Source organism: Aulostomus chinensis, chromosome 19 (assembly GCF_037954235.1).
Source record: "Aulostomus chinensis isolate RoL2024-O1b breed Wild chromosome 19, RoL_Achi_v1.0, whole genome shotgun sequence".
Lineage (NCBI taxonomy): Eukaryota > Metazoa > Chordata > Actinopteri > Syngnathiformes > Aulostomidae > Aulostomus > Aulostomus chinensis.
Window position 1 is genome coordinate 1,948,685 of NC_141338.1, and position 27,732 is coordinate 1,976,416.

Genomic DNA, 27,732 nt, shown 5'->3' on the forward strand with positions numbered 1-27,732 from the left:
GCTATGCCGAGCATATGAAGCTCCTGTTTCCATACATTGTGCTAAGCTACCCCAACTAGCTGCAGCTCCCTTTTGTCCAGACTTAAGCTAAGCTATGCAAAGCTAACACATGCCTGACTTTGTGCGAAAATAAGCTAACCTAATGCAGCTTTTCAAGACTTTGCAAAGCTAATTGTCTATTGATTGCATGCTAGGTGGAGCAAAGCTAACCAGCTGCGGTTCCCCTTATTGCAGACCTTGTGCTAAAATAAGCGAGGCTCACTGAGTGCAGAACTTATGCTAAGCTAGGCTCCTATACAACAGTCACACCCTCGCTTGTTATTCAACTGTAAACGTCACCTGAAAGTGAATGAATATGAAAATTTCCCAAAATATCAAACTTTTGCTTTAAAGAGGGCATTGTGAAACAGATTCATGATTTTTCATTTATAAACTTCAAGTTAAAATGTCTCTTGAATGCTGAAGATTTTTAAAGTGGACAGTGCAAAGACGAAGTTAGTGGAGCTTCTATAGTTCGATCCGGGCGAGGTCCTGTGGTCCAGCTGTGCTTCATCGGCCCACCTGGACCACAGCAGCCCTGCCACAGACTATACACCCCATCAGTGCTAGCTTATTTCTCTGTATTAATATTTACTGGTTAGTGAATATCAGACAATAAATAACAAAACGCAACAAGTTCTTCACGGACTACAACTCATCCTCAGGAACCTTCAGTGGCAGCGTCTGAGTACATGAACCTGCTCGTGATGGAAATCACATGGAAAAGTTTGGGAATTAGAAAAAAATCACAACACCAGATTAAGTGAGTGGGTTTTCAAAAGGTGGTTCTGGACCTGGAAATGAACGTTAAAGGTGCACTGAAGACTGCAGATCCAGGTCACGGAGCAGAACACGTGTGTGTGTGTGTCGTGAAGGCAACTTGACGTGTTTGGGTTCTTGAAGGAGACTGAGGACACTTGCAGAGGTTCTGTTACTAACGGCAGGTGGAGCTCGTTGAGAGGTGAAAAAAACAAACAAAAAAAAAACAGCGGTTCAGAACCAATCAAAGTCTTTAGGACAACAAGTCGAGGTTGGGCGGGGTCACTGTGACTGAGAGGCTCAGACAAGAAGTGAACGACCCAAGCAAAGGTTAGATGATTCCTAAATGTTCCGCGGAGGTTCGCGAATTCCGATAACAAACCTCGGACTTCTGCTCTTGATAAAGAACGCTCTTGGCAAATGCTTTTGCTTTCGTCTTTGAGACAAGAATTGAACCGTCTTCAAGAACCTCGAGTAAGTCCAGTTGCCGCTGTGTGATTTCAGAGGTGCTGTGTACACACATCAACCACCTGTGGAACTGCTTGTGCGGCGGGTCACATGACCGTTCTGTAAATGAGCGAACATAAAACGTCTGACGTGGCAGCATCGCTCTGATTGGTCTGCAGGGTTACAGGAATGCGGCTGAAAGGCGGGAATGTGGAGCCCTTCCTTCTGCTGGGCCTGCGCTTCCCTCTATCCACCTTAGCTTTGCTTCCGAGCAAAGAAAACTTCAAAAACAAGGAACGGAGGGCAGCACATGAACTTCTGTTAGCGACAGATGCAAAATAACACGTTAAAAAACAACAAGTGCAGAATTCCTTCTGTTATAAACATCAATATTGCACCAAAGCAGCATATTTGGACGAGCATTCAGTCTCCTTAGAGGAAGGAGCTGGGGGGGGGGGCTACCAGTGATATGCATAAATACAGTATAAAAATACTTCACGGGAATCTGCAGGGACTTTAGCCAGCCTTGATTGTGGCGAGGAAAAGGTGAGAAGTGTTTAAGGAGGTAAAATGCAGAGAAAGCATTTCTTTTTTGGAGCTTCTAGAAGGTCTGGTCATCGTTGCAGGACTCGGTGGCGTGGCCGAACGCCTCGCAGATGTCACAGTAGGGGCGCTCGACGGCCGGGTTGCCGTGGTAGGTGGAGTGAGGTACAGAGTCGGGGCTCTGGGCCTGAGTGGGACAGTCCTCAGTGTCGTGGAGGTCAAAGCAGTCACAGATGTCACAGAACAGGCGTGGAGTTGCCTTCTTCTCCCGCTTTGACACGTCTTTGTCAAAACTGACACAAAGAGATGCTGCGTTTAAAGTCTGCTTCAAAATGAATAAAGTTATGGTGTTTCAATGAGGCATTAAAAATACAACAAACGTGGTCTTTCTACAGACAATGAGGCCACAGAGTCTTGATGACCTCCTGTTAGTGGGGTCACATCCCGCTGGTTGATTCTGCTGGTCCCAGAACTGCCATCACCTCTTCACGGCCCTGAGTTAGCTTGTGTGTTAGCAGCGAGACCACGCTAGCTCGGCAGGAATGCTTGGGAAGCTAAATAGTGTGTGTGTGTGTGTGTGTGTGTGTGTGTTATATCTCACCCATCCGTCCCGTCGTTGCCGTTGAACTCGGCCAGAGCCAGCTTCTTCAGTTTGATCTTCAGCTCCTCGTTCTTCCGCTGCAGGTCCACTATCACGCTGTTCAGGAAGTTGATCTGATGGACACACACACACACACACACACACACACACACACACATCAACGTGTGCAGCTGAACAACCACACATCAGTACACGCCTGTGTTCCTGGAGGAGCCTCTTACCTGTCCCTCAGCGAACTCCTTCTCTTCCCTCAGCCGCTCCAGAGCTGCATCGCCTGCAGACGGAGGCATAAATCATTAACGGGCTCGACCGCCACCAGACCCGTGGCGGCTGGACTCATCGTCTCCTCACCTGAGAGCGGAGCTTCCCTGTCTCCTCCCTCTGATGCCGGCGTTCCCATCAGCCTTTGCTCCAGATTGTTAACGCGGCTCTGCAGCTGAGCTTTGTCTCTCTCCAGCGTCTCCACGGCCGACTGCAGGGTCTTGGCCATGGCGTTTTCTCCTCGCAGCACTGCGATCTGAGGCAACACCACAACCGACAAACAGCTCAGATTACAGAAGACGGAAGCAGAGTTTTGGGGAAATGATGAGACGAGTGAAAGCACCTCGCTCCTCAGAGTCTCCAGCTCCCGGTCTTTGTCTGAGATTAAGGCTCCGAGGGATTTCTGGAAGTCTGATTCCTGATTGGAGATGTTTTCTCTGTGGGAAGAGGTGGATGTTTAGAGACGGCCCCCACAGTGTGACTGTGAATAAACCTCAGATCAGACATGGAGACGTGGTCATTTTATCAGCTCCCTCATCAAGGGTCAGGCGGGCTGGCAGAACTCTGCTCCTCGCTTCTACAACTGCCGGCGTTGCTGCTTGTTCGTTCATCGAGCTTCTCCCCTTGTTCTCAACCAAGTGGTGTCACAGGTGTTGCAGCAGCTGGAAACAAATAATTTACAACAGAACCACAGCCAAGAGTTTCCTGAAGCAGACTAACAGACAAGCGGCGCCTTGCAGCCATCTTGATAAATGCAGCGAAGCAGGTCATCCCACCGAATCTCGTCTCTTTGCGCCTGAGAATCATCTTCATCTTCTGCTCTAGTTCTTCATCACCTCAGCTCATCTTCACTTCTGTCTCTCCCTTCTTTTATCTCAGGCTTTGATGGCCGGCTGTCATCTTTCCTCAGCCGTCTCTCATCCTCCCTCTATTAAACACTCACTCTCCGCTTCAGTCTGCGCCAGCGAGACGTAATAAACCTCTGATTGAGACGACGCAGCCTCTCGGCTCAGGTAGAGAGATGAGACGTGCAGGCTGACAGAGAGCTAAAAATACCATCAAACACGGAGCGGACGCAGAAACCAGCAACCAATCAACATCTGTCTTAGCTAACGTGACGATTCCTGTAAACGCACAGAAAGCTTAGCCTGCACGAGCAGGGCGGCGATCGAAATGCTCTCACGACGGGTTTGGTCGGAGGTTCCAGTCTGCGAGGCAGAGATGCTGCCAGAGGTGAGAGGCAGACGAGCGTCACTGGGAGCGTTCCAGGTGTTCGAAGGCGAACGTGTCACCACTCAGTCAACCCCGGAGAGAATGATAAATATTTCTGGATTCAATCTCTCACTCCCTCATATGAAGATATCAATAATGAATAAATGCTCACAAACCCACCAGCGCTGAACTTGCCATGAATAAAAACCAACATCAAAATTTAAGGTTTCTTTCGTCATGAAGCGAGGACTTCACCACACACAGCCGCCATCTTAGCTGCTGTGTGTGGTGGAAATCCCAATGGTCTTAATAAGTAAACACACTGTACACACATGCAACCTTTTATTGTTGTTCTATTCATCACGTCATTCAGTTCTTGCAGCTCTGACAACAACCTGCAGCACTGAAACACGTCAGAGCAGAAACTTTAAGTTCAGACTCTCGTCACCAGGTTTTTTTTTTTCTGCGCTTCAGGTCCGTTTGTTCACGTAAGCACTCAAGTTAAAACCCCACCCAGAGAAAGTGTCTCACCTGGTTTTCATGTCTGGACTGTTGCGATCGTCGTTGTGCTGGGAGACAAAAGCAGAGAGGCATTAGAACAGAGGTAAAACCCCCACATCAGCCCCGCTCTGCTAGAACCAGCGGGCCTGATCTAGAACCAGCGGGCCTGATCTAGAACCAGCGGGCCTGATCTAGAACCAGCGGGTCTGATCTAGAACCAGCAGGCCTGATCTAGAACCAGCGGGCCTGATCTAGAACCAGCGGGTCTGATCTAGAACCAGCGGGCCTGATCTAGAACCAGCGGGCCTGATCTAGAACCAGCGGGTCTGATCTAGAACCAGCAGGCCTGATCTAGAACCAGCGGGTCTGATCTAGAACCAGCGGGCCTGATCTAGAACCAGCAGGCCTGATCTAGAACCAGCGGGTCTGATCTAGAACCAGCGGGTCTGATCTAGAACCAGCGGGTCGGATCTAGAACAGGATGAAGGAGAACATGGGTACCTCCTGGAGATGCTGCGAGGTCTGGGACGCCAGCTTCAGCTCCTCACTGAGAAGAAGACAGAGAACAGGCTGTGATGTATCTGTGTCACCGTCGCCTCTTTAATCTGCTGCCAGATGTGAAAACATCTGTCACTCATACGTGCACATGAACATCGCACAGCTACGCGTGAGTCGCTGCTCAACAAACTTCATGTACGACAGCGGGGTGTCGGAGGCAGGAGGCAACAACTGTAGTATCAAAGTACTTCTGAGAAGTTCTCAGTGGAGAGATAGATTCGGGAGTAGATTATAGATTATAGATTATATTATAGATTAGTAGGCAGATTGCAAGAGACGCCGCTGAAGACGGAGCATTCATCCCCAAGACTATGAAATCACTGGCGATGGCGCGAGAAGAGATGAACGTTTATGAATTTAATTCATGAATTCATTTTGCTTTAAAAAAAAAATTAACGCAATCAATCCTGCCCTTGACCCTTGACCCCAACTGTAGATTTAGCTTGTAAATGCAGAGCTGTGAGTGGCCAGCTGGGGGCGGCAGCGCTGTGGCTGTGAAAAGCGTTTTTAAACGTATAAAAGGGTTAAAAAAAAAAAAAAAAACTTAATCTGGAAATTCAATCTATTCATTTAATCACAAATTACCACAATCAACTTAAACTTTAAATTCTTACATGTTAAAAGCTCGAATGGAGACTTGGAGCGACGGTGCAACTTGTTCACTCAAAGTTATTTTCAGGCCACTCAACTGACTGTAACTTGTTCCTACATATTAATCAAAGTGTTATTCCACGATTACATCACTATCTCGTGGTCTCAAAATAAACAAAACTGAGAGAAGTTGCACCTAAAGGCCACGAATCAACTGAGGTGTATAAAACGTGCTCACTCTGACATTTGAAGTGCACTTACACTCTGTCTTTTACGGTAATTTTGTAAATTGGACGTATGGCTGTCAAGAACAGCAAAGACACACACACACGCACACGCACACGCACACACACAGAGTTTTCCAGACTGAAACAGACAGGATGAAGCTGCTCCTGTCATCACATTAACACGGGGAACGTATCAGGCCGCGATGAACCCCGGGACGTCTGGGAATTTAAACGTCTGGATATTTTTGGATGCCGGAACCAAACGATTTGCTGGAGAAATTGAGTTTCACTCCACGTTGATGCCTTTCAGGATTTGTGTCAGAGAAGAGCGGGGAGGCTTGGTGTGACTAATAAGGACAGTCTGAACACCATCAGGGGGAAACATTCAGCTGCCTGCTGAATAATGACATTCAGCACGGCTCCGTTGCATCGTCCTCCACTAACAACAGGGAGCAGGCTGACTTAAAGGGGAACAGCTCAGTCGAACGGAGCCTTGCTCTCCCCAGACTCTTCATTTCCACCTCCCTGTCACTGACGTTCTTCAAAAATGTTACATTCAAAAAGAAACACAAACACAAATGGTTTGACACAAAGTTACAGCAGGTTTCTCATCCACGTCCTGCTGAGTGGGACTCGCACGAGGGGCCCGGACCCGGCCAGCAAACCCCCAACCATCTCACCGCTGCATGGTTCTTCTTCTTCTGTCCAGTGTTACCTGGTTTGCTGCTGAGTAGCTGAGTGATCAAGAGGGGAAGTTTGAGTGCTTTGCCGTCAAAATGAACTGGCATGATGACATGGAAAACGAGCTGCAGGTTGTAAGCCGGTTCAGCCTGCCATGAACAAATGTGTGTGAGCGCCGAGCAGCGGGCTGGGACTGCTGGTGTCACACCTCGTTTCCACAGAGGTGAAGAATATAAAATATATATAAAATATGGAGAGCAACCCTGCAAGGCCAGACGAACGCCTACTGATTGGCCTGAGGCGAGAGGCTGTTCTGTGTTGTTGACACCAAGGCGTGTGAAATATCCACATGGTATCCTACAGGGATAACGATAGCACGTTAGCTCAATTGTAGCCTGTTAGCTTGTTTTTTTCTCAGGCACTCAGCCCACAGTCTATCCTAAATCCACAGCAAGGCTCTGTTGTCTTCAACATATTGGAGACAAATATCGGACGGAAAATGAACAGAAGGAGGAGCATCGCAAACACGTCAGACGTTTCCACCGGATGTGATGGGAATTCCTGGTTTATTACGGAATTACAGTCTCCAAGCTGAGTAAGGCGCCCCTGCTGCGCCTTGAGGATAAGATACAGAAATAAAGACGAGATATTAAAAATGATACAAAAGTCCATCTTTTGATCATCAGTGAGGTCAACAATCCAGAGCCAAAAGATGATGAATGTCTAATCATGAATATTTGATTGGACCCGCTAGTGGAAACACTTCCTTGATATAAGTGGACATTAATCTGGAATGTTCCCTGGATTCATCTCAACTCCTCACGTTTATCAAGGCCAACTCAAGAACCGCGTTCTCTCTTGATGGGTCTCCAACAGGGTTGTGTTCTATTAGCCTGTTGAAGTTTTCTTCTCAAGCGTGAAAATGAACTCGGGAGTGTCAAACCAATGAAGCCCTCGTCTTTGTTTTGTCATCAACACCGACAGGCGCCCATCAAACTACAGCCTGATCGCCAACTCTCACGCTCATGAACCGGTGGGAGAACGTCCTCAGCCGGGCTTCTACCGTCTCTACTTATTCCTCACAATCACATAAAGCTTCTCTGCAAGCAGCAACACAGTTTTGATGTTAAAAGCTGGATTTAACACACACATCAGCTGTGGCGTTTACAGCTGTTCTCTCAAACGCTACAAAGCCACATTGATTCCACACAAATGCCCCCAGTCGCGCACGCGCACACACACTGATGTCACTGTGAGAGAAAAGGCCATGTCGGAGGCAGGCGGTCCGAGGGGGAGAGATGGTGTGGTTACATAACCTGAGCAGACTGAGGGGACGGCGCCGTCACCACTACAAGTATTTAATCCCTTCACAGGGTTTTTGTAGATGTTTGAAAGAGCATCAGACGAGCAGCGTCTTCAGGAGGACAAAGCGGCGCTCGAGTCACGGAGAGATTTTGTTGACATCTGCTGCTGCTCCTCCAGGACGCTCCACATACGAGACCCCAACACCGCCAATTAAATCCATCTGGAGCTGTGACATCACAGCCGAGAGCTCAGATGACTCAGGGGAGGTGTGGCAGGATGATGTAAAGACTCACACACCCCATATATGTACAACACACACACACACACGGTCTATAAATAAACCTGCACATTAGGATGGAGATCCACAAAGACAACAGTACAACACAATGTGCTGCATAAAAAAAAAAAAAAAAAAATGTTTCAGACGAGTGAAATATCTGCAACTAATTCACGCCTTCACAAAGCGCCGCCACGGACGCCATGAAAATGTGGGAAGTCATGTTGAGACTGACGGGACCCACAGCTGTTTCAAGGAGTCAAGACGATATTTAGGATTTGGACTGTTGGTCGGACAGGCAATGGCTGGCAGTCTGGAGCTCTAAACCTGGACTTCAGCAACATTCTCTCTCTCTCTCTCTCTCTCTCTCTGTCTCCCCCCCTCGCTGTCTCCCCCACTCTCTGTCTCCCCCCCTCTCTGCACTTCCATAATAACAGCATCATCTGGCTAATTCTCATGTGTAAAGCGTCGCCGAATCACAGCAAAACTGAACTCACGATGTTACACACACACACACACACACACACACACACACACACACAGCAGCTCGAGAACCACACTCTTCACACACACACACACACACACACATATATACATACAAAATTTCACGCATCAAAAACACCACAACAATTCCTTGTATGTTTAAATCCGTACTTGGCAATAAAGCTTTTTCTGATTCTGATTCTGCAGTGAGACAGGGCTGAAAAAATGGATCAAAACAATAAAGCATCAATAATAAAGCATCACACCATCGTCATTTCAAGACGGGTTTGAAGTGTGGATGGCGGCACAAGAACGATGACTGCGCCAGTGCTGGAGCAGATGTTTACAGCTGGTCCCCTCACCCGCTGCTGCTCATCAGGGTTCGTTTGGTTGAAACTCACGACGGCAGCAAGATTTTAAAAAACATTTCGGATGGTGATGATTTTTGGCCGATACAGGAGTTGTGAGGTGATTTGTGACATCGGAGGGAGTGTTCATTTTTAAGCCATTGCTCTCACTGTCTGCAGCACCAGAAGATTTATTAAAAATTGCATTCTGACACAATTAAACTTCAACAAATATCTCTGAAAACTTAAATTTGCATTTAATTTGATCAACTGTGCAACGCCACTGCTTCACCCCTTAGCAGTTCAGCGTATTGGGAGGGTGTCACAGTGTGCAGGAAACAATTGTTAATTCATTGTGATCAAGATAAAAGCTTGAAATAATCACAATATGAAGTCACAACTCCCAGCTAAACTACAGTTGCAGGACAGACGTGTGAGCAGTAAAAGTCTGTATGTTGCTGCTGCCGCCTCGACGGAACAATAAAGATGCTCCAATGTTACGTAACAATTGAAGGGAGCCACATTCACACAGAAGAATTAGAGCCGGACAGTTCAGTGCTCATCAGCCCCCCCCCCCCCCCCCCCCGGGACCAACGCTCCACCGCTCCGGTGACCTTCACAGGAAGTTACTTACATTTCCTTGCAGAGAACTCCGATGCGCTGGTTCTCTGAGCTGCTGCGCTCCTTGGACAGGCTGAGCTCCTCCTGGTATTTGGAGTTCTGCTGCTTCAAAGCTTCCAGCTGGACGGAAACACAGAGGGAAAATCTATTGACACAGAAATCACACTGAAGTGGCAGCATCCCTGTTTGCGAGGCACATCGCAGCCTGCAGCATCAACTGCGACTACAACACACACTTCTATTTCTCTCTATTAAGCTCAAAATAGAGCTGCAACGACTTGTTCGATGTTAGATTAGATATTTATGGTTCATCTGGTTTATTTCTTTTGAGAAACTCTGTATTTCCCAGTTGTTGACATTCCTGCTCTGCCAGGAGGATTCCCACCTGCCGGGCGGATTCCTACCTGTGAAGGCACCTCCCCCTGACTGAGCTAGCTGCTTCCTGTTAGCTCTTTGCTAACTGGTATGTGGATCAATGATCTAATCGCAGCTCTTTCAGACTTCCCAGATGTTATCAGACCAACTGAATCAGCCTGTGACGATGGACGAGTCACGACCCAGCGACCTTTGATCACCGTCCGCTGAATATTTGTGCCACATTTGACGGAATTTGCAATAAACGTTCCTGAGGTATTGCGTGAGCAAGAATGAGACAGACGACCCTAAAAACAACAAGACAAAACAAACAAACAAACAAACAAACAAACAAACAAAAACCTAGCTTTAAAAAGTAAACAACGCCAAAAGGAGGCATTCACATAACTATCATGGACTAAGTTTACCTGTCAGGTTTTCTCTGTCTACACGCATGTGCACAAGCTCACGTGAACCAGATACACGCTTGCTTTTAAGTGTACAAATGTATTTATACTGTGCGTGTAGAGCTGCGTGTGTGTAAATATGGAATATTTGCATTTTTCTTTTCTGTCTTCTCCCAAATGTTTCACTTCATGAGAAACCTTCAAACTCCTCAACTCATTTCGATCATATTCCTATTCATCCATATTTACCTCATCTGTACACCTACATTCATTTGTGCACCTCTCGCCTGACAGGGATGCTGGCAGCCAGGGAGGTGTGAACGTATTCATTATAAATATGACACAAAAGGAACCTGGAGCCAGACAACCCCCCCTCCTTTTGTTTTGTTTTTTACTTACAATGAATTGAGGAATAAATCTATTAAGAAGCATAATTTCATCTGCCCTGCAGCATCATGAGCTCTCATTTCATGCAGCCCAAAGAACAGTTGCCGTTAATTGAGAGAAATAAAAAAACACAGGCTGGATTTTGGCCCTGAGTCAGCACGGAGCAGCAGAACGGGTTCCAACCACGTGAAACTAAAAATAAAAGCCCCAGAGACGTTAGAGTCTGGGATCCTAACACAAAATCATTTCTGACCGTTCAAACACGTGCGGCGCTTTGATCTCAGCAGCTTTAAAATAGCAGCAGTCAATAATTAATTAGGACTAACGGGCATGTGATTCCAATCAATGTCTGCAACTGCAGCAGTCATCAAGAACTCAACAGACGTGTGACGACTCACACTGTTAACAGTTCGTAACACGCGGTCAGGGACGGTCCCTGCTGTTTGAACGCCTGACTTCTCCACCAGCCTGCACCTTCGTCCCTTCACCTCCCAGATGAGCCTGCAAACATAAACGAGCACAATCCAGCAGAATCGAGCTGGACCAACGCCGAGATCACTCATTTACTAATTAGAGGAGCTAATAAGAGCAAACGAGGCAGGAGAGTCCGTAGAATGAGGCCAGCTCATTCTCCTCCTGCTGCTGCGGCTGCACGGCTCAGGTGCTGAAACCTTCCTACCTGGTAGTGAGGCGAGTAGATGGTGCTGGAGTAACCCTGATGCACAGCAGCGATGTCCATGCTGGCCAGACTCCCGCTACACAACAACGGCGGCGTTGTTGCTGCCTAAGTGCTCTCCCGCTATCTATAACATGCACAGACTAACACAAGCTGAGCATCAATAAAGCATCAGCCCTCAGCCCTCGCTGTGCGCGGCTGCGAGAGCGTGGCGCCAGAGCAGCTTCTCTCTCTCTCCCCCTCTCTGTTGGGTTAAAGAAGCCGAGCGCGTCCATTATGTAAGCTCGAATAAGCTCCTCCCGGGCTCGCCCCCCCCCCCCATCTCTGCTGCTCACATTCTTGTTTCCTGGATGTCCAACAACGTATGCACACACACTCCTCTAAAGGCTTCAGTCCTCAACAACATGTCAGACAGGAGCGTCAGCAGGTAACTGGGAGTCTCTAGAATGTCTGATAAAAACAGCCATTCACTCATTCATTCATTCATCTTTATGTCTGTAGCTGTGTTGGTGGAGCATCTGTAGTGGTGATATCCAACTGGGGGCACTGGGAGAGGGCCTGATGAGCCATGCTGATGTAAAACAAGCAGCGGTGGGCGGGCCTTCGCACCCGCCACGCTCCATGGAGTGAAAACGTCCTGATTTTTGGACTGAAGCTGCTCTCCCATGCAAACACCACTTCAGCTGGTGGATGTCTTCAGGACTCTCGTCAAAGATCTGAGCTCAGTGAGTATAAACTCTGCTATTTCCTGTTCTACGGTGAAATATCAAACATGGCTACCTTGCCACGGTAACGCCACTCCACCAAAGCTCTAGGCCTTCACAAGCTGCATTTCCGTTACAGTTTTTCACAAAATAAAAGCAATATTTCTGAAATTTAGATAAAGTACGGGATGGTATGGGAGTGGACACGGATAAGGGATTAACAAGGGATTTGATGTAACTCCCTACGTCACGTCCGGTGACGTGTAAATGCGATATTCTACTACATCGGCACGACCGAAAAAAACACCTCATGAGAGCATAAAAACTTTTTAGCGATATTTGAGAGATGTTTCGAAATTTAGGTGTTTCCATTACCAGTTTTTTATTGCAATATTTAGGTTTTGCGCAATTCTAGGAGGAAACGCAGCTACAGCAACCCAACACCAAGCTCTGGGAGGTTCTGATCACACTACAGATGATCTGGTCCACCCACCAGGAGGAGGACCTCCAAGTTTAAAAGCCCAAATATCTTTTTCTTCCGTGGCCCGGGGTCCACCCCTCCATCAGATTTGGTGAAAAACTGGCTTCATTTACAGTTTTTCTTTTGCCAACTACGAACATGCACTGGCGCACAGCTGAGTCTCTGGTGTGTAGAGCTCAATCCTCCTGGAGCTCAACACGCCCCCGATTACGCCTCAACCGACCTGTCCATTTGCCACAAGATACAACTTTTTCAATCATGCGTAAGACCTGAACTGAGGAATCCAGTGATATCACATTGCCTCAGAATATGAATGTTATTCTCTTTATGCACAAAGGGTTTTCTTCTCTTTGTGTCTCTGGAGCTCCATACAGCGATGGATATTATTGATAAATCCAAAAATATATTCACTGAAGACACTTTGAGTCAAGTTGTGTCTGAAGAGATCGCAGCTGGACCAGAGAGCAGCCGCGGTGGGGAAGCTGCTGCGGTGTCTCACGTCCGGCACACGTGGACGGCTGATCTCGAGGCAACAGTAACTACGGCCATGTTCTGCCCAGCCAGGCCTGGTCACACTCACACAGTCCCATCCATTTACATTGACTTCCTGGAGCCCTCTACAACTTGACAAACCCTGAACATCACCTTAACTTAACCTCAAAGCAACTCTTCATCCAAAACTAGAAACGTTTGGACGCAAAGCGACAATGTGACAGTATGTCCCTGCAGCATGAGGAAACCCTGGTGAACACACACACACACACACACACACACACACACACCACAGCTCTCCGTGACATGTGCGAGGATTACATCACTACAGCAGCAACATGGGTGAGCGGGGAGAAGATGTGAGAGAGTCCCCGTGAGTAAATGCTCCACCAAGCGTTCCTGCTCTCTCCGCTGGAGCTCCAGGCAACCTTTCTAGTTCATGATGCCGATGTTTCACTTAATCCTGGACAGATTCAGTCAAGGTAGTGGACTTATTTAGTGTATTTGACAAAAGGACGCGTCAGGCAGCGACGAGCGCGTTAGCAGGGCGAACGCATTATGAGGCATGCTAACGGTTTCCGTTTCAGTTTCTTGTGTTCATTGAAGCGACACAACACCCAAAGTGTAATTTTTCTTTCGGGATCTTAGAGTTACTTACACGCCCCCCTGCATAACTTCAGCCTGTCCCAACAGCCTCTGCATCGACTTGTACAGTAAACGCACATGAACTCAATCAAGGTTTGTCTGCATTTATAGTGACAGATTAATCTAGATCATTTAATCCCGTCCTTGCCCCTCTTTGCATTGTAAATGGAGAGCGGTGAGTCACAAGCAGGGGGCAGCCTTCGCCGTTTCCACTGTAATTAAAGCGATACTTTCGATGTCTTGACCTCAATGAGACACTTTTCGCCTGAGTGACTTCTAGAAGAATCCATAGAACGCCAGACGTGTACATTTAGCTTGAAGCTAACAGACACTGATGGCTAACAACAGCAAAACTGTCAAAAACGTGTATTTACAAACTCTCACACACATGAATATCGACGGGCCAGGGGGCGCCAGAGAGACACAGACTGATGTAGAGGAGGACAGAGAGAGGGCGGGACAGGCGCAGCAAATCATGCATGTCTGTCACTTGCAGTCAGAGTGGGACATGAACACAAACACTGCCGGCTACAAATGTTTATGTTTACACAAATCCATTCACGTGGCGCCCGAGGGAAAACGTTACACACACGAATGCTGGAACCATGAAGCTTTAGTAAAAATCCATCTCCAATCTGCTTGTGCCTGCATTTTTCTTCTGCATCAATGTTCTCCATCGACGTGCTGAATGTGCCGAGTAATTTAAGTGTTCCTGCGTGTGTGTGTACAACAAACACTCATAACGGAGTGTGTGGGCGGTGGGGGCTCCTTGAGGCAGGAGGTAAGTGTATCAACAGGAGTTTCATCTGAGGTGATATTTGCGCTGTCCTCTGTGTCCTAATGCAGCGTTTGTGAAAACACCACACACCAGTACCACACACCAGTACCACACACCCGGCTGGAGACTGGACAAATCAGGATGGAGGATCAAACAAACCACTTCATGTGAAAGTTCTGTCTTAGAGGGCATCACGTAAATACGCCTCAGCGCAGCAGGTGGAGACGCTCGCCCTGCTGCACTGACGACGTCCGTTAAAGTCATGACCACATGACGCCCGTGTTGGGTTGTGCTCACTCAGGTGCAAAGAGACCAGAGGGTTACAGCACAGCCACCCACCGCTTTGTGCTGATTCATCCCAATAAACCAGCCGCCAGTGACACCACCAGCGGCACCACCACCAGCACCACCAGCGGCACCACCAGCAGCACCCGCGCTGAGTGTTGGCTCCCTGCTGCAGCCACAAATACAAGAACTCAACTGTGGTGGACAGAGCAGGGAGTTCCTCTACTGCGCTATGAAAGTCATCGCAACAGTTAATGAGCTCATGTCCTTTATAAGCAGGATTACATAATAAAAATAAATAACCTGCTGACGACAAGAGCATTTCATACAAGGGTTCTGAGCTCACCTGTGTCTCGAGAGCTTTCTTCTGATTGGTCAGCTGCTCCAGCGACGCAGACGCCCTCTCAGACTTTTCAGAGGCCTAAAAAACAGGGGAGCAAATATATTACTCAGTTTTATCTTCACGATGTATTTATATTCAGAAATAAAAGAGGTGTTTCAAACTATACACACATTGGTTTTTCAGATACTGGCATGTCACCGCTGCGTGATAATAAAGTATGTAAATTATCGCTGCGCTCCTCAGTCCGCTGCTCTTCTGATTAACATGATGTCGCAGGAACGCCGCGAGGAAATTTCTTCAAATTAGGCACAAACATCCATTAGGACTCGAGGATTAACTGAAATGGTTTTGGTGGCGGTCAAAGGTCAAAGTGCAAGGTTCCTAGTTGGGTTTCCATCCATTCGGCTCAGCAAAAGAAAAATGGCAAATTCACGTCTGTTTTTCTTGAAATGAAAATGCTCATTAAAAGAGCTGGATGGACACACAGCCACCGTCAGCTCACACGGGCGCAAGGTCTCAGGAACGCCTCAACCTTCTTTTAAATGTGGTGTGAACGTCCATCGGGACTCGAGGATGAAGTGAAAAGATTTTGGTGGTCAAAGGTCACTGTGACGGGCACACGTCCTCGCGCCACAATGTGGTATTTGCAGTTCTGTTTCAAGGTCAGAGAGAGACAATTAGCTTGAATGTGAAAAGCCCAAAGCTTTAGCTTTGCTTGGTTCAACTCAATCACGACAGAATGGAAGAGGAGCTTCTGATGTTGAGATCACGGCAGCAGCGGCGGCGGCGGCGTTCCCCAGCGTGAGATGTGAAACCAGTTCTTCATTTCTCCAGGGACCTGCAGCAGATGCTCCTGGATCGTGTTTCCAGCCTCCCAACCAACGCCAACACCACTCTCCTTTCTAAATGATGCCTCGGTTCAGTTTTAATTAGTCATCTACATACCCAGGACCACAACAAGCAGTGCGGCAATGAAAACATCAAATATGAAAAGACTGATGAGGGCAAATGTAACGAGCACAAGGAAAGGACACCCGGTCCAGAAAAGCATCAAAGCAAACACTCAGAATTCAAAAAATGCGATGTACCAAAGCAAAAAGATTATAAAAAAAAAACTCATTCAAGTTCAAGGCCAAGTCAAGAAGTAAAAGAGTCCCTCACAAAAAATAAATCCTATTCCATTAATAGAGCAGAGTCCAGAGGTTGTTCTAAGTCTAAAAAGAGAGAGACGGCTATTTGCAGTTGGCCTCAAGACTCCTCAGCTGCTTGACTTTTATGAGAGCAAGAATGAAAGCTCCGGCTTCAGGGAACAAAATCCTCTCTTGTAACTGCAAAATGTATTTCAACCAAAGTCATTTAAGAAATTCGGAGGGAGTTTTGTGTTCAGGTGCAGTTGAGCGCAGGCCGTCCACTCTTCCTGTTGTTTAGCTGCTGCTAAGATGTCTGACGCGAGCAGAAAACACTGACGAGCAGGAAAATAAGAGCATAAATAGTGAATGAGCGGAGCCACAGTGTTGGTGGGGCTTTAACACGCCACCGACATGTCTGCAAGCCACCTGGCAGAGGTACAGAGGAACGACTTCTGCACGTTTGCTGTAAAACACAACCAGATTATGTTTCTTCATTAAATCATTTATCTTCTGGCAGCACAAACAGATGCTGGGTCAGGACTGACACACGTCGTAACGCCACCCAGCCTACACTGTTGGTTTTGTAGCTGAACCATGAAAAAGCTCATATGCTCATTTTCATTGACAAAACCCCTGTCGGTGCGACTGCTGTGTGGATCCGTCTCAAACAGAGATGACGCATCGTCAGGGTGTCTCTGCGTTACCACCTTATTTTATTTCAACTGGTTTCTTGACACGCAATCAGACTTTAGCAAACATTGCTCATCCGTGTGACTTGACAGCTGCTGTAGGTCTGACTGACGTTTCAATCAAATTGTGATTAACGGTGCATCGCGACGCCAGATCGGAGGCAAATTCCTGTGTGATGTGGAAACCTTTCCAATATGCAAGCGTGGGGGCTGGCCAGAGCCTCCCAGGTCTCCCCCCCAGGTTCAGACTCTGAGCTCATCAAATGTTGTTTCTGCAGGAGCAACGCAGACCAACGCTGCAGTGGCTTCTTCTCCTGCCAACTCATTACATATGGAAGTTTGTTCTGAAACTCTAAGGTTACTCTTAAATGTCACACACGCACGACGAGCTCTGTTTTCCATCACCGCAGGTCATCGGTCACTTTTCCAGCTCTCAATCATCTCCAGGAGAGCCACGAACAATTCTTTTCATCAACAATTACTTGGATCATTTCTTTCCCGCAAATAATCGAGTCATTTACTTCATGAGATGTCAAGAAAATCTGAAAAGTGCTCAGAGTAACGTGTTTAAATTTAGGTTGATGGAAGGGAGAAAATGTAGATTCGACGTTCTCGTTCGAAAGACTACTGCAGTACAGACTTACATAAAATATTTAAAAGATTCTTAAAAACTGCTCGTTGTGTCGTGGTGTCTGAATGGAAAACTGCAGTGGACACTAGAAGTGACAAGCAGCCGCAGCCTGAAAAACGCATGCTAGAATTTAAAGAGCAGAAAACGGTCAGCACAGACTGTTGTAATGTGGGCATGTGTGTGTTAGTGATGTTTGAACAACATGAGACCGGCATGAGGCCGTACTGTCGTCAGCTTCACCCAGTCTGACGGCTGCACACGCAGGAGTGCAGGAGCGTCGCATAAAAAAGGGGTTATTACAGGCTTTTCATGTTGTGCATTTCCTCTCACGAGCGATAATTCCTTGCTCCCAGGTGTGATCCTACCTGTGTCAACTGGGCTTTCAGCTCCTTCTCTCTGCTCTGACTCTCCTCTCCAAGGCTTTGGTAGTCCTTCCTCGACTGCTCCAGTTCTGTCAGCACACAGGAGAACAATCAGAGGTATTCTTCACGCGTGTTCTGTAAGGAGAATAAATCCGGCTGATGTTTACCTTGCATGGTCTTTGCGGTCTTCCTGTTCTCCTCCTCCGCTATCTCCAGCTTTTGTCTCTGGAAAGGAGAAACATCGGCGTGACTGCGAGCTAATTACTTACCCAGCAACATTCTTCTACCTTGAGCTAACCGCAGAGTAATGACTCTGTCCAGAAAACACGCCAGTGTTGTTTGTGGATGGAATGCCTTTCTTAATGAGGCCACTTTAACGATGCTCACCAGCGGAACACCTCCACTTACTAGAGTGATGAGGTCACACGGCTCATTCTGACACTGCTGAGATATGAGTCGCATATTTCAAGCCATAAAGTTTTAAGAGCTGAACAGAATAATCTACAGCAGGTTAAATATGCAGACATTACATCTGCAGCTGTGACGAGGAGTTAGGTTTTCCTATAACTATCATCTTTGATGCACAGGGAAGAGAAACTATAATAGAAATAGTTTGCATTGGTTTGAGTACATGTTTAAATACTTCTCTACTGCCTGGAACTTCGAGCTATTTCACCTCCTGGATGTCCTCTACATGCGGTGCTTTGACAGTAAAGCAGCCTTTGACTTTGACCAAACACTTCCTGTGTGATGTCAGCAGTTTACTCAAGCAGCCCCAAGCTGCGTACCTGGAACTGGAGTCACGAGACCACACAAGAGATGCAGGAACTCGCCTTTAAAGTACTAACAGGTAGGTGTTGGACTCACAAAAGGAGTCCTCGTGTTGCGACGTCCGCCCTGTCTTACCGAGCTGGACAGCTGCTGCTCCAGGGAGCCCTGGTCCTCCTGCACCGACTGAAGCTCCTTCTGTTTGCTCTCCAGGTCGACGCTCAGCTCGCTGATCTGTTGCACAGTAAAGAACATCTGAGTAGAGCCATGAATTATGTACAGTCACTCCTGCTTCAGCAGGGTCATGGGCCTGTTCACATTAGAGGCTACAGGGTACCAGGAGGCTACAAATACAAATTACATCCAGACACTGATGCTGATGGCGAATCCAAGTTCTGTCACTGCATTTAAAACTGGATGATAAGAGCGATGTTTGCCACCAACCTTCTTCTCCTGAGACTGAACTTGGGCCTTCAGGCTGCTGATCTGCTGCTGCGACAGAGACACAGCGTCCTCCTTCTGCTGGGATGCTCGGAGCCGGAGCTGGAGGTCCGCCACCTCCCTCTCCAGCTCCATGATTCGGGACCGCTCCGACACTGTGGCCACCTACCAAGGAAAAACCAGAGCAATGGAGTGATGAAGGCAAAGAGAGCAAGAAGGAGGCGAGAAGATGCTGCCTGGGTCATAGAACGCGGAGCAAATGCTTGTTCCTATGTCCTTGGAGTATTTCCTGTTGTCTGAAAGGTACTTCCTTTGTGTATCTTATCTTATTTTACTTTTCTGTATTTTTGTTTTTTGTGGTCTTCACCTGGGTTCTGTCGGTGAGTCGTCTGTCTTGTCCCAAAAGCCTCCTCACTTGGGTTGGGTCGTCTTTCATTTGAACCAATGTTGGGACCAAAAGTTTAACTTTCTCTACAACAAATGTCTACTCCTGTCTGTCCTCATCTCTCCATTTCCAGGTGCGCCGCTAATGTTCAGCCTCTTTTGTTTTTAGCTGCTCATCACAGTTCCTTTCCTACATTTTTGTAATTCTATGTACTTAATATCCTACCAGCTTGACGTCTCCTGCACACCATGACAACGCAGAAAATAAGACAACTAAATAAATAGATTGTAGAGCTAAAACACTTTACCAAAAATTTTAGTCATTTTACAGGTGGAAATGCCAACAAAGCACTGGTTGTCCTTTGATCTGCATCAAAGAGCCAACACATGAACTGAATGAAACATGAACTGGACAAAACTATTTTGCTCCGTCTTCTGCATGAAAGCTAAACTGTTTTGGGTTTTTTTTCAACTTTTTTTTATTCTATTTACTCAGAACTCAGCTTGTGCATTTAGTTTAATCCCGCCTCCCAGCTCGTTCATTGGCCACAACTCTGCTGGTTGCCATCCAGCAGCGACGTGTCAGGCCTGAACCGCACCGTCAAACACGTGCAAGGTCCCGGTTGCCTTGCATTCTGGCGCCCGAATCGTTCTAGTTGGTTTGATTTCAGCTGTGGAGTCGTGAACATACGGCTGGATAAAGATGAAGTAACCGGATGATGCATTTGAGCCTGGAAATGGTAACTTCTTATAGTTTCGCTGTTGTAAATCATCAGTCTCCAGCAGCTGGAATGAGGCTGAAGTTTCCTTCATCAAGAAGTCATGGGGGGGGGGGGGGGGTTATGTGAACTCAATACATTTATACAGCTTTAAAATATGAAGAAGTATCGACTTGTCTTACAATTTAAGAAAAATAAACAATTTTCCCAGCCTTATCAGGTCACTGCAGTAACCAAGCAGAAGCCTGTCCAAAGAACTTCCGTCCACACGCGCGTCATTCAAACAATTAGCCAGATGAAGGTTATTAGAAAAGCCGTCGAGTTTTTACTGCCCGGGCTCGACAGCGTGTGCATCTATATCTGCTGCGTGTGAGACGCCGTATTAAACCTTGTTAGGAAAAGCACAGGACTCAGTCCAGCTGTGGGACTGCCAGCATTACCCTAGTGTCTTCTAAGTCCCTCTGGAGTTTTTCAGCTTTGGTCTTTTCAAAGAGCAGGCTCTGCTCAAGCTCCTTTATGTGGGCATGCTCCAGTCTGGTCTGCGTCTGTTAGTAAGAGAGAGCAGGAAGAGAAGGACAACAAACACCAATGCAACACTGACATGCCAGCTTTGTGCCACAGACAGAAGGAAGAATTCAAAGAGAAGGCCAGTAAATCAGGAAGAAAGCAGTTATTGTTACCATCCATTATACAACGGAGCAAAGGAAAAGTTAAAAGTGCCGTCTGCTTTGAGGAATCTGAGGTTTAAAATCGTAACTTTCTGACTTGTCCATCGCCCTCATAGTCAGACAAGAAGACAGAGCCCCTCCTCTCGAGAGCTGAGACCCAGGCTAGTGAGCTTAGCCCAATGGCTGGTAGTGGGTGGGAAGTGTTAGCATCAGCTAGCTCAGGTCCAGGCTGGTTAGCTTAGCCCAATGCCTGGTAGTGGTTGGGAAGTGTTCGCATCAGCTGGGTCAGGTCCAGGCTGGTTAGCTTAGCCCAATGGCTGGTAGTGGTTGGGAAGTGTTCGCATCAGCTGGGTCAGGTCCAGGCTGGTTAGCTTAGACCAATGGCTGGTAGTGGTTGGGAAGTGTTAGCATCAGCTGGGTCAGGTCCAGGCTGGTTAGCTTAGCCCAATGGCTGGTAGTGGGTGGGAAGTGTTAGCATCAGCTGGGTCAGGTCCAGGCTGGTTAGCTTAGCACAATGGCTGGTAGTGGGTGGGAAGTGTTAGCATCAGCTAGCTCAGGTCCAGGATGCTGGTGTGTCCAGCAGGAATCCTCCTCCTCCTCATCATCATCAGTAGCAGCAGTCGCTCTTCTAGTCCTCAACAAACGTTTGGTTCTGTTGACCCAAGTTCCAGTGGAGCTTTGGAGGTGCTGCGTCAAATCACTGCACCCAGTCAGGAAAGTAGTTCCGGCTACGTGTCTGATTCTACCACTACAATGTCTCCTCAATATCAATGGGGGTAACCTCCATTTTGGAGAAAACTAAATTTCGATAACTTCTGTGAGAGATTTTTGGATGCTAACACCTCTTATCCACCATCATTTATTGTGCTAAGCTAATTAGCATGGGTCTCAGCTCCCTTATACAGCACAGAGGAGAGAGGGTCTCTCCATTCTTGACTGGCTCCAAGGATGGTGAGCAACAGAAGCCTTCCACCAAAGTTGGCATGTTTCTCTAATTTAGCTTCTGCCGGCATTGATTCCTCTGAAGAGTGAAGAAGATGCAGAGATAAAAGCATGCGGGAAGGTTTAAGGAGCTGCAGATGTCACCCGCTTTCGAGGATAAACACGTGGCTCTAACAATGACGGGAAGATGGAAGTTTAAGAGCTGCAGATGGGCCGATAAATGTGAGAGGACGGGTGCGTGAATGAAGCGTGACTGAATAACTAAAGAAGACAGACGTGTGAACAAGTCAAGTCAAGGAATTATGCAAAGAGTGCAGGAAAGGGAACAAACTAGACAGAATGATTGCTTTAATCATCAGTTAGTGGATGTGTAAAATAGAGGCAAGTGATTTCAGCATCTTTAAGTTACTTACAAAATGAGCAACAACCAAACAAAGAGGTAGTTTTAAAGAGGAACTCGTCCATGAGACGACTAGAAGTGGTTAAATGATTTATGAGGTTGATTCTAAAAGGATTTCATGAAAATCACATCAGCCTGATAAGTGAGAGATGGCTAGCTAGCCAGAGAGAGTGAGTGGAAATGTTTAATTGAGTCACATTATATAACCAGGAGTTACCTCCAGGTCCCCTTTGGTGATGCACGCCTCCTCTACACGGAACTGCAGGTCTTCCACTTTCCTGTCAAATGAGGATGATAAGTTTTTCATTCAGACCTGCTGCCTGGAAACGTCTCTGATGAATCTCTGCTTGTTCATCACAACGAGCGACTCCAGAGACACGAACACCAGTCACCAAACAAGGGCCGGTCTCCTGATTCCAGACATCAGTCCCCATCTCGTCCTGCTGTTAGTTTCAAGCCAAACATACGAGACGGACTCTTCCTGCATCTGTTTTTCTCTATCTGTGAATTCTTGAGTGGTGAAATCCACTTTCTGAGTGAGGAATGGTTTAATTTCCTCCACACAACCGTTTCATTTGCTAATTTATCCCTTTGACAGAGTTTTCTTGAGTAAAGAAAACCTGAGGGATTGTTTCAGTCACTGCCCTGTGAGTCTGTGTCAAAGGCTAATCAGAGTGATACACAGAGTGGAGTGAAGGTCACAAGGACCGCCCACCTCTTCTCCTCCTCCAGCTGGTTGAGCAGCTCCACTTTGTCTCGATCGGCTGCTTCCACCAGCGACCGCAACTGATCCAACTTTGCCTCCATCTCCACAGCGTACTAGCACAGACCAGGAAATGACGACATGCTAGGCTCAGATTATTCTATTCCCATGAATAAATGTAGTTTGAACCCGTTAAAACTGACTACGGCCCCAGAGCAGTGTCGTGTTTTAAACACGACCGAAACATATACCCGCCAAGTTGTCGGTATCTGACCTGATCCCGCCCCTTCCTCAGCAGAGCCAGCTCCTGCTGCACCTCTCCTGCATGGCTTGTTGCCTTGGCGACCTCGCATCGCTCCAGGTCCCGCTCTGCTAGCAGCTGCTCAATGTGCTGCTGCTTCTCCTTCAGAGCTTCCTGCAGCGCCGTGGTCCCAGAAATCTTGCGAGCGTACCGGGCCGACGTCTCTGTCAGCTGAACGATGGCAGATAAATGTTTGTCATGTTTGTTGTGAGTTTCCAGCCACGTGCAGGAATTTAAGCTCTGTGGAATTCTTACCAGTCCTGCTCGGCTGGGTTTGCCGCCAATTGAGGAGGTGGCGGAGCTGAGCGAGCTGATGGAGGAGGCGCTGGGGCTCCTCTTGAGGGTGGACCTCCGCCGTGAGCCCTTTGTTTTGGTGGGCGTGGTGCAGGGGAAGCCGATACGCGTCACCTTGTGGACCGGAGCGAACAGACCGTACCTGGGCATGCACTGGAAGTACCTGAGGAGACAACAGTGTGGACTCAGGCAGGAAACGAAACCTCCCTAGACAGCTGCTGGTTCAGGAGCACCTTCACGATACCTGGTCCCCGCTACGGCTCCGTCATTCTTGCCGAGAGGTTCATCTAGTTCCACTCCACACCAGTCTCCTTTGGCAAAGTCTGTCTCACCCAGAAACCGCACCACCCCTGCCTTCGTACCACCAACCTACGACAAACAAGACCAAGTCAGGTGAGCATTCGTCTGGACCGCGTTGCTCCGCGTGTCACAGAGCACTGATTTCAATCCCGAGAGAAACAACTGTTTTGCTGCTCTTCTGAGACCCTAAACCCTCCCCTCCTACCAGGACTCGGTCTCCCAGCCTCAGCTCCCTCTTCTTCTTCATGGATTCGGTGTCGGAGAGGTTGGACACTGACTCGCTGGACGTGAGCATTCGTTTAAGTGCGCCGCTTGTCTTTATTCCAGAGCCTGGAACTGAACATAGAATACAGTGTTTAGTATGAAGAAGAGCAGAGCGCTGAGTCCCAACCATGTGTTTCTGTTCTAAATGCTACCTGTTGAGGTGGTCCCTGCAGGTGTGGTCTCGCTGGGAGCAGGTGCCCCCGGTGCTGGGCTGGCCTGCCCCCCATTGGCTTCCTTCTCTGGCAGAGGGGTCTTGGATAGCTTGGAGGGTCTTGTGAAAATCCCCCTCCCATCCTCGCACTGGAAGTACCGCACCCCTGCCACGGACCCGTCATTCTTCCCAATGGGCTCATCCAGCACGATGCCCGCCCACTGCCCCGGAGCGAACTGTGTGCCCCCAACAAACTGCACATACCCGGGTTTGTTGCCGTTGACCCAGACCTTCTCTCCGATCTGGAAGTCGGCGCCTCCCTCTTGGGTGGGGGACGTCACGCTGCCGGGAGACTTCTCAGGAGGAACCGGCTTCTGATTACCTGCCATCACAATTAAAGCACCAACTATTTCAGCTACTGAACTCATCGTCTACTTGGGCGTGTCTCTCGTCCCGGATCAGGACGCCAGATAAACTCTGAAAATACTCATCAAGTCCTCAAGTTCTACTTCCTTCGTCACATGGTTCTCACCTGACGACGGGGACGTCTTCGATGGGACTCCGGTGGGACGGACTATCTTACTGGGAGGTTTCAGCCCACTAACTTTGCCGGCTGCACTCATGGCTCCTTGTTTGTCCATGGTGGTGGTGGGGGGTGGGGCCTGGGGGGCGGGGGGTCTGGCCTTCCCCACCACCCCGTCAAGTCCCACTGTGATGGAAACGAGCTAAAAAATACAGCAAACTCAAGATTTAAAACTGTATTTCTACAACATGCAGACAAATACATAAAAAAACCAATGGACGTAGCCGCCGTCCTCCGCGAGACAGCTGGACGAGACGAGGACGGAGACCAGGGACAAACATCAGAGACGAGCCCTGAAATTCCAAGGATGCACTGTCGGCAGGTTACGTTAGGAACTCACGTGGTCAACATCAGTTTTAAGGGTTTTTTTTTCCAAGTGTTTTGGAAATAAAGAAATGCTCCTTTTCCACATTCACAGTGTTGACATGTGGTTTTCGTGTGTAGAAATGTCTGTATGGTATAAACGGGTCATAGAGATGATGGCGACATCGCAAAGTAACAGCCAACGGTCAAATTAGCTGTAAAACACTGACATATTGAAGAAAAATCCAATATATCATGCATCCATAATGGGAGCGGAATGTTAATACTGTGGCGTTTAATGAAACAACCTCAGGACGCTTCGATTACGCTGGACGAGCAGTAAGGAGGCATTTTATGGTTTGATGATTTCGTTTTTTTAACATCTGAACATTTTTTGGGCTGGACTGAGAGATTCCTGCAACACCTTTCCCAGTGAAACTTGCCCTGACCTTCCATCGTTTCATTTTTGGGTGAACTGTCCCTTCAGGGTGAGCGAGTTAGGCTCTCTGGGGAGCATTTAAGTGCCTAAAATATCAGCTCTTTTTAGACTTTACTGCGCAACTAACAACTGGTGCTCAATCGGCCAAACTCACAGTGATAAACTCGGGTTTAATTCAACACGAGATCTCTCAACGTCTTGCCACCAAGCCGTTTCTTCCATGTGTGCAGCGGGAATTCTCTCCTCTGGTGCGGTGAAGACAATTCACGTATTTACTACCGGATGAAGCGATGTTGCTTTTCCAGCTCTTTTTTTCTAGCTTCCAGATGAACGTCATCAGACTGGTTCCCTGAAGGTCGCGTAGGTCGGCCGCATCACGCTGCCAAATGTATTCACAAAGCAAGATGATTCATTCCGAGTAACTAGGTCATCGCGGGTGTCATGTTTCGCACAGTAAACGCTGTGTTTTCAGAGTATGGCGCTCTATACTTCAGCTACTGTGTCCACGCGTCATCAGAACGGGTGAAAGATGGCACAGAAATGAGAGGAAGAAGCCAAAGGCAGCATGGATGCAGACGAGAGAGGGCGAACACAAACGACACCGACGAGATTGTTTTCCCCACAGGAAATGTTTCTAGATATCTCGCTTCCTTCAACCCTTCAGCTGAGACGTTTCTACCAAATATCTGTGACTTTCCCAGGTTTGAGGAAACTTTCCAAGGCCAGACAATTTCAGAGATCGATGTTTTTGGAAAATAAACAGACATCCGTGTCAACATCTACTTGCTCCTTTGTGAAACTGAAATTTGACAGAACATAAACATGTAATAAAGTCATTATACATCGTAGTGGATTTTTGCCAGTATCACAACACTTATTTGTCGACTGATTTGTTCACCTTCTCACTGATGTCAATATTACTTGTATTAAAATGCATGTAAACAAATGCATGTAAGCATCGTGAATCTGAAAAACAACTTTATTTATTTCCAAAACTTTTGGAATAACTCCTAAATCATTTACAAGTATGAAGAATAAACTGGGCAGATATAAATATCGACCCACGGATCTGTCAAACGGTTTTCTTTAAAAAACTCCAACGAGTTCTGTGTTAAAACTGCAGTAACGTAGTTTACAAGGGTAAAAACTCAGGGGAGTATTCATGATGTATCAGTATTAATGTAAATCTTATGATATTTGTGAGTACATTTCCATGTTTTACCAACATTTTTAGCTTTAATTATGTTTCAAAAACTTTTCCCCCAGGCCTGGGAAATGCTTTCTTTCCGTTTCCATGCTTTCCCATGGTCATTTCTTGTGTTTGTGTGATGCCGCTGTGTTTCCTCCTGCATCTCTCCTGGTCTTCTCAAGCACAACCAGGGGGGAGCTCCACTCAGCTCTCCATCATTAGGAGACAAACCCAGCTTTTTATTCATTTTATTTTTCACCTTCAGCTGAAGGGAGCTTTGTGCTCCTCAACTCTTCACTATCAAGAGCAGAGCAATGCTCTTCAAACAGCAAACGCTGACATAAATAAATAACCAGGTGTGACTGACAGCTGTGACTCCAGCTCCTGGCCCCGCCCGGCCGGCGCTGCCAAGCCCCCAACAACAAGCACACCTGGAACTGTCACGTCCCTGCGTCGCTCCCAGACACACGGCCGTGAATCATTGATGAGGGTGATGATGAGGACGGTCCCTCTTGTTTATGTCTGAGTGGCTGATTGGAAACCCAACTTCGCCGCCTAAACACTCACTCCCCAACATGCCACTCGTCTATTTTTTTACAGTGACAGATTTGTCTGACAGAAAACGTTATCTAACGGTAAGCCCCGGGCCGTTACAGCTGTGTAAACGTGTATCTGCCCCGTCTCGTGTCCAGGTATCCAGGAGTTACGTAGGTCCCTACAGGAATGCGCTCCTCGCGCTAGCTAGCTAGCTACAGATTAGCAAAACAGCGTAAACTGCTGTGATTTTCAGATTAATGGCGCCCCGCTGGTTCGGGGTAGAGGCACAACAAACAACCCACAGGTGTGACAAAAGTTGCCGTGGACTCTTACTCTTTAGCTGAACCGGGTCTCTGTGAGGAAGCCGTGAGTCGGTGCACCGTTACATGTTTTTCCAGCGTCTGGTCCTCCCGGCCCAGCCCAGCATGACGTCACCTTGGGAACTAACGTCGTGTTCAGGGTCCAAATTTCAGCTCGTTTATCTCACCATCACCAGTTTCTCCGAGTCGGTTCGTGGCACGAAAAGACG

The 27,732-nt window shown here is 47.6% G+C and overlaps 1 protein-coding gene and 1 long non-coding RNA gene across 3 annotated transcripts; one reads left to right on the top strand and one right to left on the bottom strand.

Annotated features, from left to right (window-relative positions):
• Nucleotides 1–1,003: 1,003 nt before the first annotated feature.
• On the bottom strand, nt 1,004–27,690 carry clip1b (CAP-GLY domain containing linker protein 1b). 2 transcript variants are annotated; one of them, XM_086187271.1, is made up of 23 exons: nt 27,537–27,690; nt 24,685–24,877; nt 24,154–24,534; nt 23,943–24,073; nt 23,682–23,806; nt 23,399–23,600; nt 23,117–23,314; nt 22,855–22,958; nt 22,357–22,417; nt 20,570–20,674; nt 19,030–19,191; nt 18,724–18,819; nt 17,985–18,042; nt 17,821–17,906; nt 15,009–15,083; nt 9,467–9,573; nt 4,865–4,910; nt 4,394–4,431; nt 2,994–3,087; nt 2,741–2,906; nt 2,611–2,663; nt 2,390–2,502; nt 1,004–2,081 (listed from the first exon to the last, which is right to left on the bottom strand). In XM_086187271.1, exons 2-23 carry the CDS (start codon nt 24,791–24,793, stop codon nt 1,847–1,849), a joined length of 2,745 nt encoding a protein of 914 aa, XP_086043397.1. In that variant the 5' UTR covers nt 24,794–24,877; nt 27,537–27,690; the 3' UTR covers nt 1,004–1,846. The 2 variants fall into 2 exon arrangements, with proteins under 2 accessions (XP_086043397.1, XP_086043399.1); XM_086187273.1 differs by lacking the exon at nt 20,570–20,674.
• LOC147243618 (uncharacterized) lies at nt 11,595–14,567 on the top strand. The gene is made up of 3 exons (XR_015110375.1): nt 11,595–11,704; nt 11,779–12,002; nt 14,446–14,567. It is a non-coding gene; the product is annotated as an uncharacterized LOC147243618 (long non-coding RNA).
• Nucleotides 27,691–27,732: the final 42 nt, after the last annotated feature.